Consider the following 19,005-nt stretch of genomic DNA (forward strand, 5'->3'; position numbering starts at 1 on the left):
CTCCATCGACAGATCTGATGAAACAAGCAGCAGCAGAATTATGAGAGTGTGGATGCTGCCACAAATTGAAACTTTTCAAAGGATGCCATAAACTCCTCACATTTTTTTCATTCAAGGTAGCCATCAGTTTCATTGTGGTACGCAGTCTGGTAATAATGTTAAAAACATGCTTGTGTTTCAAACATTCTCCTGATGTCATTCTAGCAATATAGGGAAAGCTATAGAAATGTCTTGAAAATATTTAACTTTCCATTGGTATTTAAATCTTTCAAAGTACAGTCTATCTCTAGTCTGTTCAAAACATTTGAAAAGCATTTACATCTTTTATGAGTGTCTTGTATGAGTAATGAGCTGATTGGCTGACTGTTTGACTTATGGATTGACAGGACCAGGAACAGGAAGGGAGGAGAGCAGAAAGAGTATCGACCTGGGACAGCCTGACCTTGCCCTGCAGGATGACAACATCGATGAGGTAAGCAGTCATACTCAAGAGAAGCATATATGGACATTTTAACATACAATCTGTGGCAAATGTACACTGAAGTTCCATAAAGAATACAACCACTACCACCAGACAATTTATTCTAATTCCTTGTTTTCTGACACTGTTAAAAGTTTGTTAGACTGGTACTGTATAAGTTGTATTCATAACCCAGTTCAGGTGTAAGGAATACAGTGATTTTGGACTGCAGCAGGATCTGTCTGCAACTGTAAAGATACAATAGACTATAAAACCAAACTACATATACTTTAGCTAGTTTAATGTGATATGTCTGTCTACATGTGCTTTACTGTTTATGTTATTATATTAGACATGTCAATCTCTTTGTCATGATCTGTCAGCCATAAGTTGCCCTGTCTGTCCCCTGTCTGTGTGCACATGTCATTGTGTCTGGATTTATTTGCCACGATATCCGTTTATGTGGTTTAAGTAATAAAAAGTAAAAGTTCCTCTTTCCATTTCAAAGGACTCACAAATACACACACACACACACACACACACACACACACACACACACACACACACACACACACACACACACACACGGACACAAACCAGTGAACAGAGTCCTGACACTGTCACTGATACCATAAAACCTTTGGACTCCTTTATTTGTTGAGTATATTATTATCATACTATGAAAGCCTGCAACCCAGATATAGGTCATTTTGGTGTCAAAACAAATTTTAAGAGTGACTCCAAACAATTAGAAAATATGAATCATCAGAGCAGCTCTGCACTGTGACAGAAATACAGAAGGAATAATTTGACATTAAAAAAAAGTCTTTCTAAAGCAAAGCGCTTTGTGATGAGAGGCGGTCACGTGACAATCACAGAGATATTAGAGGAGAACAATGTAGTCTATACTAGATGTTACACTGTGGTGATACTGGACAGAGACCAGCAGAGAGGCAAGTTTCCAACAACTGTTGAAATGTAGAAGCTGGTGTTCTAAAATATGGCCATAAAAATCAGGACATTGTAACTGTAAGTCGAACAAGTGTTTTTCCCCAAGTGAAGAAAGGCAGAGATGATCTATTCATGTCTCGTACAACAGGGCTGCACCCCTCATAAATTTAGTTCATGCCTAAGAGACAAATGGATGAATGCCACATGCTCTTAAATCACTCGTACGTACATTTTAAGAACAAATCAGTCTGTATGAGTGCTTCATAAACAGAAGTTTGGCTCGGAAAATCCAATACTATTTTTTGTTTATGCCAGAGGGGAAGCAACAAATCATTAGTTACGGAGATTAAACACATGATAGGACTCTTCTGTGGACAATATCCTCTGGTAGTTTAAATTTAGTAAATACACCTTGAAGTTAAGCCAATCACATTGTGTGTCTCTAAACTATAAGACTGCAGGTTTATATTTGATTGAGGAGATTGTCAGCCTGCTAAAGCTCATACAATCTGAATGTTTTATTCTAGAAAATGATCGACTAACTGATGGAGCCTAACCACAGCCAGGGAGAGTTAATCTGTGATACACCACCTGCTCGAAATGACTCAGCCTCTTCATGGCCTGTTATCTATCTCAGATTGATTCCAAACTCATTTTTGGGGGAGAGTTTAGGAGAAATCTGAGGTTTCTAAGAGCAGTTATTTTTCAAGTTGAAAATTGGAAGCAAAGATTGACAAAAACGGATTGATTTCATGCAATATGGTGCATGAAGGATTCACTTAGATGTTTAAAAGAAGAAAAAAAGAGTTTTTTCACTTGTAATTGACTCTGAATTGTGCCTCTTCCTGCCTCAGAGAGTCAGCAGTAAGGACGGTAACCTACTCTCCAAGACGCCGTCCGGGATGCAGAGCGGTGGGGAGGAGGAGCAGGACGAGGAGGCCCACACCCCTCTGCCTCCCCCCATGGAGATTATCAAAGACTCAGCTCAGGATGAAAAGGTGGGAGGACGACGAGGAGAAATTGATTGTCGTTGCACATCTTTCACCTAAATTTGTAGACTGCTAACAGTTAGAAGAGGTCATTGACTGTTAGGGTTATGGTTTATATGTTATATTTGTTTTGTCAGCTGTTTATTATATATGTCACTCTTTTAGTCATTTAAACTGCATATTGTGTTGTAATTCATTATTATTTGATAGGTTTAGATTAGCAGTAGTTTGCAGTGGTTGAAGGTTCATTTTGTAGTGTCCAGTGTCCACCTGTAGATCAGCTCTGATCTGCTGCTCTCCTCTAACAGCTTCCTCTCCTTCACTGACATGTTCACCTTTTGCCTGCTTTTTGCTCTAACTGAAGTCTTTTTCTTCCAAAGCACACCTTCCTCTCCTTATCACACTTCTTCTTCTTCCTGCCGTCCTTCCTAACATGCTGTTGCTTTCTATCCTCTCCTCTTCCTCTCTCAGTCTTCATCCTTGCTAACATCCCTGCAGTCGTCCTCTGAGGTGCCCAGCGCTGCAGAGCTGGTTAGCGCCATAGAAAAACTGGTTAAACCAAGATGGTGAGTGTGTATGTGTGTGTGTGCGCGCGTGTGTGTGTGTGTGTGTGTTGTGTGTTGTGTGTGTGTGTGTGTGTGTGTGTGTGTGTGTGTGTGTGTGTGTGTGTGTGTGTGTGTGTTGTGTGTGTGTGTGTGTGTGTGTGTGTGTGTGTGTGTGTGACTGTGTGTGTGTGACTGTGTGACGTGACTGTGTGTGTGTGTGTGACTGTGTGCATGTTTAGGAGACAGATGTGCCATATGAAAGGTTTTAAACCTGAAACACATGATGTGCAGATCCGTCACACAACTTGGCCCTAAAGCCTGAAATGAACACAAACCTGCGCACCTGGTAGCATGAAGCTAACACATGTATGAGTGTTTTACCAAACTAATACACACAATACAGTGAATATGTGTTGAACTGTGCGTGTGTTTGTGTGGTTTACTTGTGTGCAGTGTTCATATTTTCAGTAGTTTGCCAGTCAGTGTTGTGCTTAGTACTTACATGTTTAGTATTTAAATTAATGTATACATGCATGCAGTATGTGTTGAAATATACAATATGAGAGTTTTTAACAACAGTATAAATAAATGGTTGCATCAACAGCATCTGTAGCTGTGTATAGAATCATATTTCCACATGTACAGCTCATGTTAGGATATGTAGTAATCATAATGTTAGAACTTCTGTTGCATTTTATAGTCAACAATGTCTGGTGTATTTGAGTGATCTACTGTATGAAGTGATGCCAGAAAATACAACCTGCTCGCTTTTAAGCATACAGTGGAGTGATTTCATGTCAGCAGATCTATCTGAAGAAGTGAGGCACAGTGTTGGAACCTTGTATTTCCACTATTATAACTTTTTCAATTAGGCAAAGCAGAGGGTTGGGATGGGAATCGAGAAGTGGTTCAAAATGGTCTGATCCATGGGAATGGTATGCCTCTTAGCTTATCACTTCCTCTTATCGATGCCCAGGTGTGTGGTGTTGACCGAAAAGAAAAGGTGGAACTCGTCTGTGAGGGCAGTATGTCTACAGCACACATGCTAAAGTTGTCTTAAGCTGTCTTGTAGTTCATCTACAAAAACGGCAGCGGTTGCAAACATTCATTCATGAATCATTCATTTGTTAATTCGTTAATTAATGCAGTTAACTTTTGGCTGCGGACCATTTACCTTACTAGCAAGCAAGGTCATTGATAAGCAGTGGAGATAATAAAACAATTGCATTTTAATAAAACCTGTGTTGATCAGGAATTGATAAAAGAATTGATAAAGAATTGCATTGATAAGAGTTAACAGAAAGGAATAAAATGATTATACAGTGGCTGTTCTCCATTTATTCCTCTATCACCAAGCTGCTGCTGCCATCTGCTGTCAGGCAAGATGATTTCTTCCAACTTAAAACAATGTTCCTCTTCTCTCTCTCTCCTCTCTCTCTCTCTCTCTCTCTCTCTCATCTCTCTCTCTCTCTTCTCTTCTCTCTCTCTCTCTCTCTCTCTCTCTCTCTCTCTCATCTCTCTCTCTCTCTCTCTCTCTCTCTCATCTCTCTCTCTCTCTCTCTCTCTTCTCTCTCTCTCTCTCTCTCTCTTCTCTCTCTCTCTCCTCTCTCTCTCTCTCTCTCACGCACACAGACTCTGGAACCAGGAGCGTCCCCGGCTTCTCGTCTCTCACTCCACCAGAACAAACCACTCCTGTCCAGCCACGAAACCCGGAGCTGAACAGAGAGCCAAAGCTATGAGAGGGCGGATGTGAGTATCGTAGTGCAGAGGAACATCATTTTATCACCTCCTCTACAAACTTTACCATCACAACCACATTACAGTTAATAATAAACCATGCACTGTTTGTTTTGCTAAGGTTTGTTCTGAATGAGCTCATCCAGACAGAGAAGGACTACGTTAAAGACCTGGGCATCGTGGTGGAGGTGAGTCACCCACTCCTAAGGGAACACAAAGCAATTGACACAACTTTAAAGTAGGTTTTATCTCTTTAAGGGAGCACAAAACAGACAAAAAAAGAAAAAGTAGTAGTGATGTTAGTGTCATCAATGAGAAGTGAGCAGTGTCCTCAACCTCCTTTTGTGTCCCTTCAGGGCTTCATGAAGAGGATCGAGGATAAGGGCGTCCCAGACGACATGAAAGGAAAGGACAAAATCGTCTTCGGGAACATCCACCAGATCTACGACTGGCACAGAGAGTAAGTCCAGCAGCAGCAGTGTCCAAAGGCTGGTCCGTGGACCCAAGTACTGACAGCGGCCTCAGGTTTATTCTATCTGAATATGCTACTAAATAACATTCTCTCCTTTGTCCTGTCAGTTTCTTTGTGGGAGAGCTGGAGAAATGTCTGGAAGACCATGAACACCTTCCTGAGCTCTTCATCAAACATGTGAGTTACACACTGATGATGATGATGATGAGTTTAGTAGTACAAGTACTATTTGACCTGGAGATATCGCTGGTCTCCTTTGTCCAACTGTGATCTGCTATCTGAAAATAAAACCTGGTGTGTGTGTTTTACAGGAGCGAAGACTACACATGTATGTGGTTTATTGTCAGAATAAACCCAAGTCGGAGTTCATCGTAGCTGAATATGACACATTTTTTGATGTAAGTTTTAATTTTGACACATTATTGGATTTTACAGTCTGTTCTATGTTGCATCTGATCAAATATATGTGAGAAAAACCAATGAATTAGATTAATAGAAAGAAGCATACTGATGCTGTTGGTGATTGTCCTCCAGGCAATCCAGCAGGACATCCAGTCCAGGTTGGGCATCAGTGACTTCCTCATCAAACCAATCCAGAGAATCACCAAATACCAGCTGCTACTGAAGGTAACTCACACACAAGAGAGACGTCTTGTGATGTCATTATGTGTTTTTTTGTGTTGAATTGAAGGATTTTAAAATATATCCTTTTCACAAACATTTGGAGATATGAATACAAATGTTAGGGTTTTTGTAAAAGATAAGCTGATAGATTGATAGATTGTATGGGTCGTTTCCCAACAGAACTATTTTACCAGGGTATTATTTGTCACACATACATATCTGTGTGTGTGACAACTTTCAGGATAGAAAGATGCACTGAACTGAACTAACAGTGTGTTGAGTGTTAATGCCGCACTCGTGTTTCTCTTCAGGATTTCCTCAAGTACAGCTCCAAGGCAGGAATGGACTGTGAACAAATTGAGGTATGTCAGTCCACATAACACAAGCAATACAACCTGTTTTTATAGTTCTGCCTGCATCCAGGACATGTGTGGATTTGTGTGTTCCTTTTATTTAAGCCATTACATATTGATATGAGTGTATAACAGGCACCTGGAATTCAAACCTTATCAAGGATTTCAATCTTTCTCTCTCTTTGTCTTTTACAGAAAGCAGTAGATTTGATGTCTCAGGTTCCTAAACTGTGTAATGACATGATGAATTTAGGTCGGCTGCAGGGATATGAGGTACGTTCACTCTCTGTTCTTCTGGTTAGTTAGCAGTTTGCACACAGCACAGTGACACCTCTACAGGGTTAAAGAAATGTGTGTATGTGTGAGTTTTCATTATATTTGAGTAGTGAGATTTTAGAAGGGGAAGGGACACATTCAGGAGCAGAGTGAGGACATAAAGACGAAATCCATGTGATAAACATGAGGTGTTGACCAATCACGTCTCTCTGCAGGGGAAACTGACCAGTCAGGGGAAACTATTACAGCAGGAAACCTTCTTTGTGACGGAGCAGGACACCGGCGTCCTGTCGCGCTCCAAAGAACGTCGAGTTTTCCTCTTTGAGCAGATCGTCATCTTCAGTGAGCTGCTCAGGAAAGGATCGTCTACCCCCGGGTACCAGTTCAAGAAGAGCATCAAGGTACACAAACAGTGGTGTCTCTGCAAGATAACACTACTGTGGCACATTTTACACAGTGATTTCTCATGGAAGGAATAATTTAGAGTCACTCAGGTTAATTCAGTTTTTTAAAAAACAAAGAAATGTATCAATTGTGATCACACTTCAACTGCCCCCTCTACAGGTCTCCTACCTTGGTCTGGAGGAGAGTGTGGACAATGATCCCTGTAAGTTTGTCATGTCGTGTCGTGGCTCGTCGGAGCGTTTCACCCTGCAGGCCGCCAACGTCGACATCAAACAGGTCTGGGTCCGACACATCCAGGCAGTCCTGGACGCTCAAAGCAACTTCCTGTCCGGTGAGAAGTGACACGCGCACCCGATATTGCCCTCTGAAGCCTGACATCCTTTCTCATCCCCCAAATACAGAGTGAACTCACAGCTCTCCGGGGGTTCCTCTGATCTGAATCGCTGTATTCTGATATTCTGAATTGGTTTTGCTCAAATTCAAAAGTTTGCTGAGATAAAGACAACTTCTTACATGTTGGCCTTCTTCCATTTGAATGTAGCTCTCCAGTCTCCCATCGAGTACCAGAAGGAGAAGGGTGGAGGAGGAGGAGGAGGAGGAGCAGGCAGCAGCTCCTCCCTGACCAGGGAACGCTCCACCTCTGGAAACAGGCCCGCTATGTCGTCCCATAGCCGGCCCTCCTCGGCAGTCGGGCTCGGAGAGAAGGAGGCAGAGAGAGGGAGGACTCAGATGAAAGTGTCTACCTCCAACGGCGGGTCGTCATGCTTCGACTCCAGGGTGAGTTCCCGCAAACTTCCTGGAGACACAGTACACACACACACACACACACACACACTGACACAAAGTATTTATGATTGACAGCTTTGAAAGAGTTGACTTTGACTGATGAGATAGAGGATAATCTTTCCTTCTCTCCAGACATAATCTATCACTTCTAGCACTGCTTTTCTTAAAAAAAAGAATGCCATGTTGTTAATAAATAAGTTCTCAATAAAGTCATTACTCACAGACCTCAGACTGAAGCAGACAGTGAACTAGAGCATGAAGTACATTTCTCCTCCAGGTTTGTCTGTTGGGAGTCTATAACCTGTCCCCAAAAGCGAAGGTTAAAATCTGGGCTACTGCAGGTGTAGCAGCATACTGTGTCGGTTTATATACACATATCAAGCTGTTCTTTGTTTGGCCTACTTTGACTGAACACCTTTTATCTGCAGGAGATTGGACAGCTCTGCTCACTTTGTACTTTAGAAACCTGCCAAGTTCTACATCAAAGCACCTTCACCCTCAGGTTAAGACAAAGAGTCCTGAAAATGAGGCTTTGAGTTTTTCTAGTTTCTAGGTCAATAGAAAGTCTATACAGTAAGAAAAGCTTTAATACTGTACACGTTCCATTTTACACCTAGTGTCTCCTAAACCTGAAGATAGTTTTGATTTTATTTGCTGCGATTTTGAGATATAAACAACTGAAATTTGCTTTGCTTGAAAACATTGTTTTTAGTGGCCTGCTATTGGAAATGAATGGCAACTGTCCTCCCTTTTATTTATTTTTTTATTTTTTTCGTAGTTAGTCGTAGAAGAAAACACCTACCTGCAGTTTTTTGGTTGTGGAGGGGGTCATCTGTCTTTAATCAAGCTGCAAAGTGTAGACCATAAAATTTAACATGTGGGTCAAAGAAATATGCACATTTTCTGTTGCTTTCATTCTGTATCCGTCCCCTTTCCTAACCCCACCCACAAATCTCTGATTGGTTGCTTGTTTTTCCAACCAAGGAGACAGCCATCAAGTCAGCGCCAGAGATCTTCACTTATCATGTTTCAATGCTTTCAGCAGCACTGGTGAAATCCAGTTCACCTCTTTGGCAGAAGTCTCAGCAGTGTGATCATGTTGTGAATTTGCAAATGTGTGAAATCACAGATTTTCACCAGTAGCAGAGTCGATGGCCTGACTAGACTTTGTTTTGTTCTACTTTTTAAGTACACAAATGGCTCACACTCTGCACTATCATTTTTCCTTCTCCTCCCTCTCCTCGTCCTCGTTCTCCTCGGTCCTGACCTCCCTCTGCTCCCTCTCAGGTTGGGGTCAGCTGTAACAGCATCACAGCCAACAGGACAGTTATCCAACCCACATAAGCACACCTTAACCTTGTCCTCATCCTCTTTTCCTTGCTCCTTTCCATTTTTTCCTTCGGTCTCCCCCCCCTGCTCTCTGTCCTCCTCTTGATTTCTCTCCCCCTTTTTTCTGCGTGTGTTCTCCTCCGCTTCGCCATCCTCTGCTCTCCTCTGCTCCTTAGGACAGTGAAGGCGGCTGTAACGGCGTCTCCTCCACCATGCTGGTCACTCAGGACTACTCGGCGCTCAAAGAGAACGAGATCTGCGTCAGTCACGGAGAGACCGTCCAAATCCTGGCCACCAATCAGCAGAACATGTACCTTGTTTACCGGTCAGCCAACAGCCAATCGCCCGCCGCTGAAGGCTGGGTGCCGGGACACATCCTGGGCCCTCCCACAAAGTCCATAAAAGACTCTTCTTCTACTTGCTCCTTCCCAACAGCGGTGGTGGCCGATGCCAACAACATCAAGTAAGTCCCCCCCCCCCGAACCACCCACCCATCCATCCACCCACCCAGCACTTCTTTACCCGCAGACAGACGCACTTCTCGGTCAGGCTCCAAACCAAGCACTCGGATTGGACCAGAGACACTGAGGTGACAAAGCTCTGTCAGCCCATTTTTGTTTTTTTCTTTTTTGTTTTGTTTTTTTACAGCTCCCATCCCTAATCTCCCAGCTCCTTGCCCCCTCACGTCCTTTCCCTCCTCCTCCCCCTCCTTAAAAACAAACTGTTGGACCTCACACGAAACTTTTTGTTTGTGGTATTTAAACTCCTGACTTTCCCTTGTCACTCCTCGGAGGTAAAAAGGTACAGAACTGGTCTCTTACTGTCCATAAAGCTGCTGCAGTGACTTTCTCTGAGCCATTGTTACTTGACGGCTCTGTGGCAACTACATGAAAATGGACGCGCACACACACACACACACACACCATACACACTCTCAGATATTTTCCATGTAAATGAGTACTGAGGAGTTATCCTTCAGAGATAGACTGGATATAAAATCTTGTAAGTTGTAGCTGAGAGAGAACCGTTCACGTGGAGCTAAATCCGGACTCTTATTTCAGTTCCTAACACCCTGCTTTTTCTTTCTTTTTTTTCTTTTCTCTTTTTTCTTTTTCTTTTTTTTAAAACTGTTTTTGGAAAGGAAAAAAAACTCAACTGGGGCATTCAGGTGGACTCAGCCCCATTCTCCGCAGTGGAGAAGATTTATTTTGTTGTCTGTGGCAATCTATACAGATTTGTGTTTATCCCTCTTGTTGTTGTTGTTTTTCTGCCTTGTTAATTATTATTTTATTTGATGGACAAAGTTGGATTTTTTTTCCCTCCTCCATGTTGATTTTGTTTATTATGTCGGCAGTTCACTGTACAAAGTTAATTTTGGTTTTTCAACTGAGACTCAAGCACATTCCTGTTTAAAAAAAAAAATCCCTTTTGCACTATTTAAGATGAGAAAAAATATGAATGAAGTCAGGCTGTGCAATATGTTTCATTTAATGGCAACGGTCATCATTGTACTGTTGGTAGTCTAATAATAATGATTTTAAATGTATTTTAAATATGTAAAATAAACCTTTTTTGGACTTGAGCATGAGTTAGCAAAGCGACGTAAAGGTGAAGTTGTTTTGTTCTGCGTTAGGATGAAGGTGATTGACAGTTTGTAGTTTTTAATATTTGTAAATAAACTACAACGGCAAACGTAAAACTGAGCAGTCTGCCTACTTCTGTGTGCACTGTCATACCATCAGAGTGACTCTGTTTGAGAAGATGAGAGGTAGATTTAGAGTGAAAGGTATTGACTTAGAATGGAGAAGATGACACGAACATGAAATATATAATAAGTTAGTTTATATTTATAAGGTTATATCATATCTAAGGATTAGTCGCCTTTCAAAAGTAATGGCAGCAGTGTTTTATTACATAAGAGTTTAAGTGTAGAAAACATCACACAGTTCTTGAGGATCTCTGTCAAACACAAAAGCAACAGGTATTAAACAGTTTTCTGCACCTTTCCCCTGTATGATTCATTTCAGCTTTTTCTACCTGTTGTTTTATTATAGTGACATTTCTGTTGACCTTTTGTTTTAAGTTTTTACTAACCTCAACGGTCTGGGACTCCACAGATTTCAGAATTATGAAGTATAATTGAATGAATTAAAGTGGTTTGATTAAAGTGGAAATAACTTTTTTGGTTTAAAGTTTTGCAAAAGGAAGGAGGGAGATTAAAAAAAATTAAAAAAAACCTCCACGAAAGTGTTCCAGGCATATTTGCTGACCTTACAGAACTATTGATGGTAAAGAAAATAGTAATAAGAGTAATTTATCATTTTGTAACATTCATTAGTAATAAATAATTGACATAAAAGTGTTATTAGTCTACAGGAAACACAAGTGTGTAGAACTGCTGGTGTGATTCTTTGAAAATGTAAGATTAACGGTGTTTGTGGTTGTGTTAGAGGAAGGTACAGTATATTACTGTTTGTCTCTTGTTTCTTTTTGTCTCTCTATCTCTCCTCCAGTCAACCTAACTTTATTTCTATCTCAATAAAGTCGATCTGTCACTCTGTCCTTCCTCTGCTGTATTTTAATGGACCAGATGAGTCTGGCTGCAGCTTCAGGCAACAATGTCAGGACCATCCTCTACAACATGAGACGACAGAAGCATTTAGATCATACTGACAAATGTCATAGAAACGACAGAGAGAACTATGAAGGCTATGCAGTCATTACAAAGTGAAATCTATATAATATATAATTCAGTCTTAATTGTATGGAAGTCCACATCTGTCCCTTTTTAAAGAAAAGAAGAAAAAATCCACCACCATGATTTTGTGTTTCATTACTAAGTATTACCTGTTAATTATGAGACACATATTAACTTAAGGTAATAATTTCTCATAATTATAAGATAATACATTTCCTAATGACTAAAGTGCATATCTTTATGTATAACACAATAAAAACAAAGTGGGCTTCCATGCAAAAAAAAAGAATGGTACATTATATAACATGCAAGAAAGAATGTTGAAGAATGTCAGATAAAAGCACATGATTAATAACCCCATATTTCTGTAATATGGCTCACAATAATTGGCTATCGCCAGTTAATAAGCAGAGCTTAGGGAGGTTGTGTCCCTTTGCAAAAGTTGTTTGAGTTGCTTGATTAACTGATCTTAACAGTACTCTACTGTGCAGTATTGATAGCATTTTAGCATGCTATGCTACTATTTACCTGAAATAATATAGAGTAAATAGTTTGACCTGTTGACCAGTCAAACACAAGAGTGAGTAATAATTTTATTTAGATGTTAAATGGAACAAAGTCATCAAGTTATCAAAAACTGCTTTGTTAGGTGTCTATTATCTGTGTGTAAAGATACAATCATAATGCACCAAGACTGAGAGAGTAGAACTGTGAAGGAATAGAAATCATAGAAAGTATTGAGCTCCAATGTCTGAGCATTGGACCATAAGTCTTGTATCCAGGCAGAAATCATCTTCTAGAACTTGAGCTCAGTTTAATTTTGTTGAGATGTTGAGCTGCACAGCAGGTTACTACTTTCCAACCACTAGATGGCGTATGGATGTTAACAGCAGGTTCTGGGAAAGTTGCACCCTGACGGCCATGTTGCCTCTGCAGCCAGAACAAGCTGGACACCTCTGAGCTTCTCTCTGATTGGATGGTTGATGTTTCTCGTTCCTGTACCGTACAGGAAGTCTTTGTCGTGGAACACGCTGCGTGCCAGGAAGCGCGCTGAAGCCAAGGAGGTCTTCGTGGTGGGGGTCAGAGGTCAAGAGAATGGCCTCCTCCGTAAGCCAAAAGAAAGCACGCCCGCTCCCCCGCTCACCTCCCCCGCCCCCGGGGCGAAGGGCAAAGTGAGTAAAGCAGGCCGACGGCGTACGCTGGTGATGTGTGTGCCGAAACCCCTCACCTGCCCTCCCTCGCCCCACGTAGTGTTTTTATTTTTTCCTAACCCGTGTGTGCGCGCATGTGTGTGTGCATACCCACAAATACACACTGTAGTTTCTGTGTGCCAGCAGTGGTTCTCAACCTGCATCAGGCAGGAAGCTACACATACAAACAGTGCTAGGGTTAGCGCGGCAAGGTAGTGAGCTAACTGGTAACATGCTAGCACTAGCTAGCCATAATAGCCTGCCGAGCTAGCTGTGTAGTTAATTTGCAAGTTAACACCTTTTTTTTTTTTACTAGATATATATTATATATGACGTCTGTATCAAGGCTGTCTGCAGGCCATGCTTCTATCGTGGGGAAGTTCTCTGGTAGATTAGGGTTATACACGACTGCTTGGTGCAACTTCCTCCATTTTGGAGACTCCCTTCAATCACCTCAGCTCTGTCAACTGATGGTTTTCTGTTGATTGACAGCACAAATTTTCATATTAATGTTGATCTCAACACAAAAGTATTGCTCAAATTTACTTCCACCCTAAAAAAAAACTATTATAAAAAAAACAAAATGACCATCCAACATGTAAAGATCTTAGATGGTTGAGAACCACTGAAGTGTTTTAAATTTTAATTTATTTTTTACCCCAAACCCTTGAATGCACCGACTGAAAAATAAACTTTGATTTCTTTTTTGTCTTGTTTGATTTATTTCTCTGTCCCTGTGCATGGATAGAGGTAGAAGTTAGTGACTTGGCTGATTTTTGGATTTTGTTTTATTTTGACGTGGCTCAGCCTGTGGTTAACTGGTGTTAACTGTAGTGAACTAACACGGAAACCAGCACTGAAGTGTTTTGTGTGTAAAATGTCATCCAATATGTGAATCTTAAAAATAATGAAGTATGTCACTCTGCTAAACACGATGCCTCTGTTACCTTTGCAACAAAGGTCATGTAGGTTACAGGTAATTTGGACATGTTTCAACCCCTATACACCTTTGTCAAGTAAGATATTTTGACATGCAACAGTAGGAAAATAATAAAAAGAATAATGGTTAGATTTATCAGCTACAAAAAGTCTACATGTCTGCTCTGAAGGGGCCTGACAGTCACTGTTTGAAAGTCAACATGATCTCAAGAGTTGAAACAACTTGGTCTTCATCTGCAGACTTGAATAGAAGGATCTCTGCTACAGACAGGGGTTTTATTTCTAAACTCAACATGTCAAGAAAAATGGATTAACCACTTTGGACTTCCCACCATAATCAACTTCAGGATACACTGCATCTAAATGCATCTTTTGAATGGTTTGCATTTAGTTAAACAAACATTAATTACCTGTGAATAGAAACTATTCTGTCTCAAAGGGTTTGTCTGCACTTTCCCTATAATCAAAAGTCTGCTGACTGTACTCATGACAGGAAAAATATGCTTCTTTTTGTTCATCTTAATACATCCTCAGACTCATAATGAGTATGTGCCTTTCTGCTTGTTCACAAATATTTTTAAAATATTATTTATTGTTTAGAGCAGGAGAGCGGGTAGAAGAGGTAGGGATTATGTAGGTTTATGAAGGGATTTTTTAGAAAGACTGGAGTAAATAGCTGCCGTCCTTGTTGAATGGCTGACTGTGATAGGCTGAAACACCTGCCAGTCAAGGAAATGCAAAAAACTTGCAAGCTTTTAGTATCCAAGACAGGAACTGCATCTGAAAGCACCTCTGCATTGACTTCACCATCAGGAGGTTGGCTGCTGCTTAATGGAGTGAAATAGGTCATTTTTTCTTACAGTTAGGCAACTAGAGAGGACAAGAACGCAGCAATATAAAGCTGAATAGTAAAAAATTTTATTTAGTTTTTATTATGTTTTTTTCATACTGTCTACACATTTTTATGAAAAACCAAAACTCAGACAGCTCTAAGGTGAGTATCAGTCCCACTGTGGAACAGACAAGTTTCTTCAGTGCTGTTCCACATTAAAATCTAAAGGTTCTTCCAGACACCTGCTGTTAATAAACATATACATCTCTAATATTCTCCTCATCCCCCTCACTTCATCTTCATTTATCACTCAACTCCACATCTCCCATTTCCTCTGCTCTATCACCTCTATACCATCCTCTTTTTGCCATCCACCAACCACTCCTGCCTCCATCATTCTTATTTCCTCCCTTACATTTTTTTTCTTTTTTTCTTTCTTTGATAATCCCTACTCTTCCACTAATTTCTTTAATTAATCTAATTATCTTCTCCTCCACCTGAAACCCACCTCCCCTTTTCCACCTCACACTATCATCTCTTTTCTCCTCCTCGTCTTCCTCTTCCGTTCCCCGCCAGGACGTTCACACTTCAGATGAGTCAGACTGTGACGATGACCTTGACCCAAAGACAGGCATGGAGGTATAAATGCACATACACACATGCACAAGTTTTTAATTCAAAAGACTTGTGACTAGACTGTGGAAACATGTTGTGTGTGAAAAAACAGTTCAGTGTTAAATGGCAGAGAATAAAAATAATGACAACAGATAAGAAAATGCTGAACAGTACTGAATGAATATTTGAATGTAGAAGTGTTTATTCCAATGACATTTAGCTACTATTATGAACTGAAACGTTAACTTTTGACCTCATCTGTGTTCCAGCTTCTCAACCCAAACTTCATCCAGGAAGGTAAGAGACACATGCAGAACTGAATGATTTCTACAGCTACAATTCCCTAAACTATGTAGTTAAGGTTAAGCTCATTTTCTGTAGTTTTCTAGGGTCACAGTAAAACCTACTTGAGGAATGAATAAAATGACAAACATTATTGAACTGTGTTGACACCTGAGGCCTCAGAGTAGTCGTCAGTTTGCAACAATAATAATGAACAAATCCATAGGTTGCTCCGCTGGGTCCTTTAATGTAATACCAGGGTGATCTTTGGTATTTCTCGTCATTATTTGTTTTTTTTATTGTTATTTCTTATACCTACAATATCCATTTTTGAACACTACAAAATGACACTTGTCCAAAAGGCAGCCCTAGTTACTCATTCACGCTACATTATAACAGACTTATGATGAAAGACACAAGAATCACAACTAATTGCCCTTTGAGGATAAATGAAAGTGATTTATTCATTTACAATCACACTAGTCAGATTCTGGATCAAATGTGACTATGTAGAGCTGATTCTTAGCCACAGTATACCACCTAAACATCTAGCAGAATCCACATGTGATCCTTCTAATAGCGTAACACATTTGCCAACACATTGCAGAATAACATCTTGTTCACAAACTAGAAGATGACACTTTGTTCACCAGCTCCCGGCTGAGTCACATAGCTCAATAAAAGTATGTTATTCGTACAACATATATTTAAAAGATCCTCTTTAGACATGTGTTATGACATATAAAAACACATCATTTGTGTCTGACAATGAGAAATCACTGAGAAATCCAGAATCTATGAATATACAAATATTCAAAATGTAAGGTGTTACTGCTAGATATAATAAGTCTCTTTCACTTGAGATGTGTTCACTCGAAGATTTAGGTTTTCAATACTGAGTTATTATTGGCTCCAAACTGGCTGGGATGTCACAAATCCCACTGGAAGGCACACATCTTCAACTCAGATTTAAGGGCAAAATGAATGTGAAAACAAACTCTGCACAAACATCACAGTGAAATAACAATAAACAGAACACATTACTGAGTGGAGGCAGGCTTTAGTAAAGGGATGTACAGTAGATTTTTGAAATAATAAGTTTAAATTGGAATAAAAGCTTAAATGACAGTAGTTTATGATGCATTTCCTGTTTGCAGTGGCTCCAGAGTTCCTCGTCCCTCTGTCAGACGTGGTGTGTGCATTCGGGGAGACGGTGGTTCTCTGCTGTAAAGTCTGTGGACGACCTAAACCCTCTGTCACTCTGAAGGGTCCCGACCAGAACCCGGTGACCAGCAACAGCCGCTTCACCATAGACATCAGGTTAGACCAGAGTACTTTTCTGTAGTCCAGTGTTTCATAAACATACACTGGATTAGATTTTGATTTACTTTCTTCTTCTGCACCTCCTACTTTCTGCCCCTTTGTGCTCTTCCTCCTCCTCCCCGTCTCCAGGGATACAGGTGACATCTTGCTGAAGATCTGTAATCTGATGCCGCAGGATACTGGTATCTATACCTGTGTTGCCGTTAACGACCATGGCTCTGCTTCTTCCTCCGCCTCCATTAAAGTGCAAGGTAAATACTAAACTATTAATGAGGTTAAATGATGCATTGGGATTTTTGTTTGTAAAATGAGTAATTATGAAAAAGGGTTTCAATATTTGCCATGATGCTCTTTCTGTAACAGTTGCTTTGGTCCTGCTTCAGTTTACTTAAATGGAGTCGTTTTCTGACTACGTTAATGTTTTTGTGACCTTCGCAGGCATCCCAGCAGCCCCTGGGAGGCCGGTGGCCCAAGAAGCAAGCAGCACAGCGGTGATGATCCACTGGCCACCTCCAGCTTCTTCTGCTCACTGTGCTGTCAGCAGCTACACTGTGGAGTACAGACAGGAAGGTGTGTGGTGGTGTGGTTATTTAATGAACAATTAGCTGATGCTGCAGATGCTCGGACTCAGATTAAACCTTTTCTCTTTTTTTAAATCTCCCTCCACATCTCATCCCCAGACTCGTTGCTATGGCAGCAGGTGGCCAGCAGCAGGGAGGAGTGTGTTCAGATTGACACTCTGATTCCCGGTGGTCACTATCAGTTCAGAGTGCGAGCCTCCAACCGCTGGGGGGTCGGCCCGCCATCCGAACCCTCCAATATGGTTACACTGCCCAGCAGCAGTAAGCCAGCACACACACAAACACACACACACAACTGTCCTCTTTCTTATTATAACAATGTATCAGTTGACAATGAGTTTTGTGAAAGGTGAAAATGGAAAGGCTTCAATGTTCTCCTCTTTCTCTGTCCAGACTCTGGATATGATGGAACTGGAATCCAATGGAAAGAAAACTTTGAATCGACCTTCTCAGAGATCTGTGAGATTGGAAGGTAAAACGTCGCCTCCCACATCACTGACTTTTCACAACCCAAACTCGATTTTTAGCGCATAGGTGTGTGAGATGTGCAGGCTCTGATGTTTAATTCGGCCTCTCTGTTGCTCCCTCTTCTCACCAGGGGACGATTTTCAGTGGTTAGAAAATGTCTCAACAAGTCCACAAAGAAAGAGGTAAGACGTTACTGACAGTTGGACCCATATTGACTAAACTACTACTACTATTGTAGATTGCATTGACATTTTTTAAGTATGAAGTAGGTTTTTATTTTCTGTATGTTGACTAGCTGTTCATTTTATTTTATATCTAATAAGTTTACAGTTAAGGTCACAGTTAAGTTAATTAAATTTAATGTATATTATATGCTGAAATAGGGGGTGTACCATGTAACATTTGCAACTTGGAATTGGCATTATGGCGTTATGGTAGCATATGTTTATTTTTAGTTTTGAAGATAATTTTGCATTTCATTAGACACTGGATTTATAGCCCCATCTTTAATTTTGATGTTAACATGTGACTTTTTTTCTGTGCAGTTTGCAGTGAAGTTTGTGAGTAAGAAGATGCAGAAGAAGGAACAGGTGGCTCATGAGGCAGATATCCTCCAACATGTGCAGAATCACCAGCTGGTGGCGCTGTTGGACACTTATGAATCTCCCACGTCTCTGATGCTGATCCTGGAGCTGTAAGTCTGACTCAGTTAAAGGAACTTACCTTAAAAATCACATGAAGTCACTCCTCTTGCTACTTCAAAAAAAACTCAAGGCTATTTTCTGGCATTTGGCAGTTTGCATGCCAAAATATTATTTTCACCCTGGTGTTTAATATGTCAATATTATAGAAACACTTTCATTCCAGAGGATTCATAACTCATAATAAGGCAGCCAGAAGGATAAATAACACCAGTTGTACCATTCACAGACAGCTGAGGAGAAAGTATAGCATAGATAGCTGGCTAGGAAGGTGACTGTATATAAACTTCATTTTTATGTGTCAGCCTGGAGGACGGTCGTCTGCTCGACTACTTGGTCGCCCACGATGAGCTGATGGAGGAGAAAGTTGCGTTCTTCATTAGAGAAACATTAGAGGCTCTGCAGCACCTGCATACCTGCAGAGTGGCACATCTGGACCTAAAGGTAAG

The 19,005-nt window shown here is 40.7% G+C and overlaps 1 protein-coding gene across 1 annotated transcript in view; it reads left to right on the top strand.

Annotated features, from left to right (window-relative positions):
• LOC133992960 (kalirin-like) overlaps positions 1-19,005 on the top strand; it is a 139,287-nt gene that overhangs the window by 115,362 nt on the left and 4,920 nt on the right. The window contains 27 exon segments of the mRNA XM_062431769.1: positions 387-472; positions 2,266-2,409; positions 2,872-2,974; positions 4,578-4,658; positions 4,661-4,694; positions 4,804-4,870; positions 5,039-5,142; positions 5,262-5,331; positions 5,466-5,552; positions 5,689-5,781; positions 6,090-6,140; positions 6,327-6,404; positions 6,623-6,808; positions 6,972-7,143; positions 7,354-7,619; positions 9,104-9,390; positions 12,635-12,747; positions 15,137-15,225; positions 15,471-15,498; positions 16,641-16,803; positions 16,936-17,057; positions 17,245-17,376; positions 17,487-17,648; positions 17,781-17,859; positions 17,986-18,037; positions 18,401-18,549; positions 18,862-19,000. Coding sequence (XP_062287753.1) covers positions 387-472; positions 2,266-2,409; positions 2,872-2,974; positions 4,578-4,658; positions 4,661-4,694; positions 4,804-4,870; positions 5,039-5,142; positions 5,262-5,331; positions 5,466-5,552; positions 5,689-5,781; positions 6,090-6,140; positions 6,327-6,404; positions 6,623-6,808; positions 6,972-7,143; positions 7,354-7,619; positions 9,104-9,390; positions 12,635-12,747; positions 15,137-15,225; positions 15,471-15,498; positions 16,641-16,803; positions 16,936-17,057; positions 17,245-17,376; positions 17,487-17,648; positions 17,781-17,859; positions 17,986-18,037; positions 18,401-18,549; positions 18,862-19,000 — 3,137 coding nt within the window.

The sequence above is a fragment of the Scomber scombrus genome, chromosome 13 (assembly GCF_963691925.1).
Source record: "Scomber scombrus chromosome 13, fScoSco1.1, whole genome shotgun sequence".
Classification (NCBI taxonomy): domain Eukaryota; kingdom Metazoa; phylum Chordata; class Actinopteri; order Scombriformes; family Scombridae; genus Scomber; species Scomber scombrus.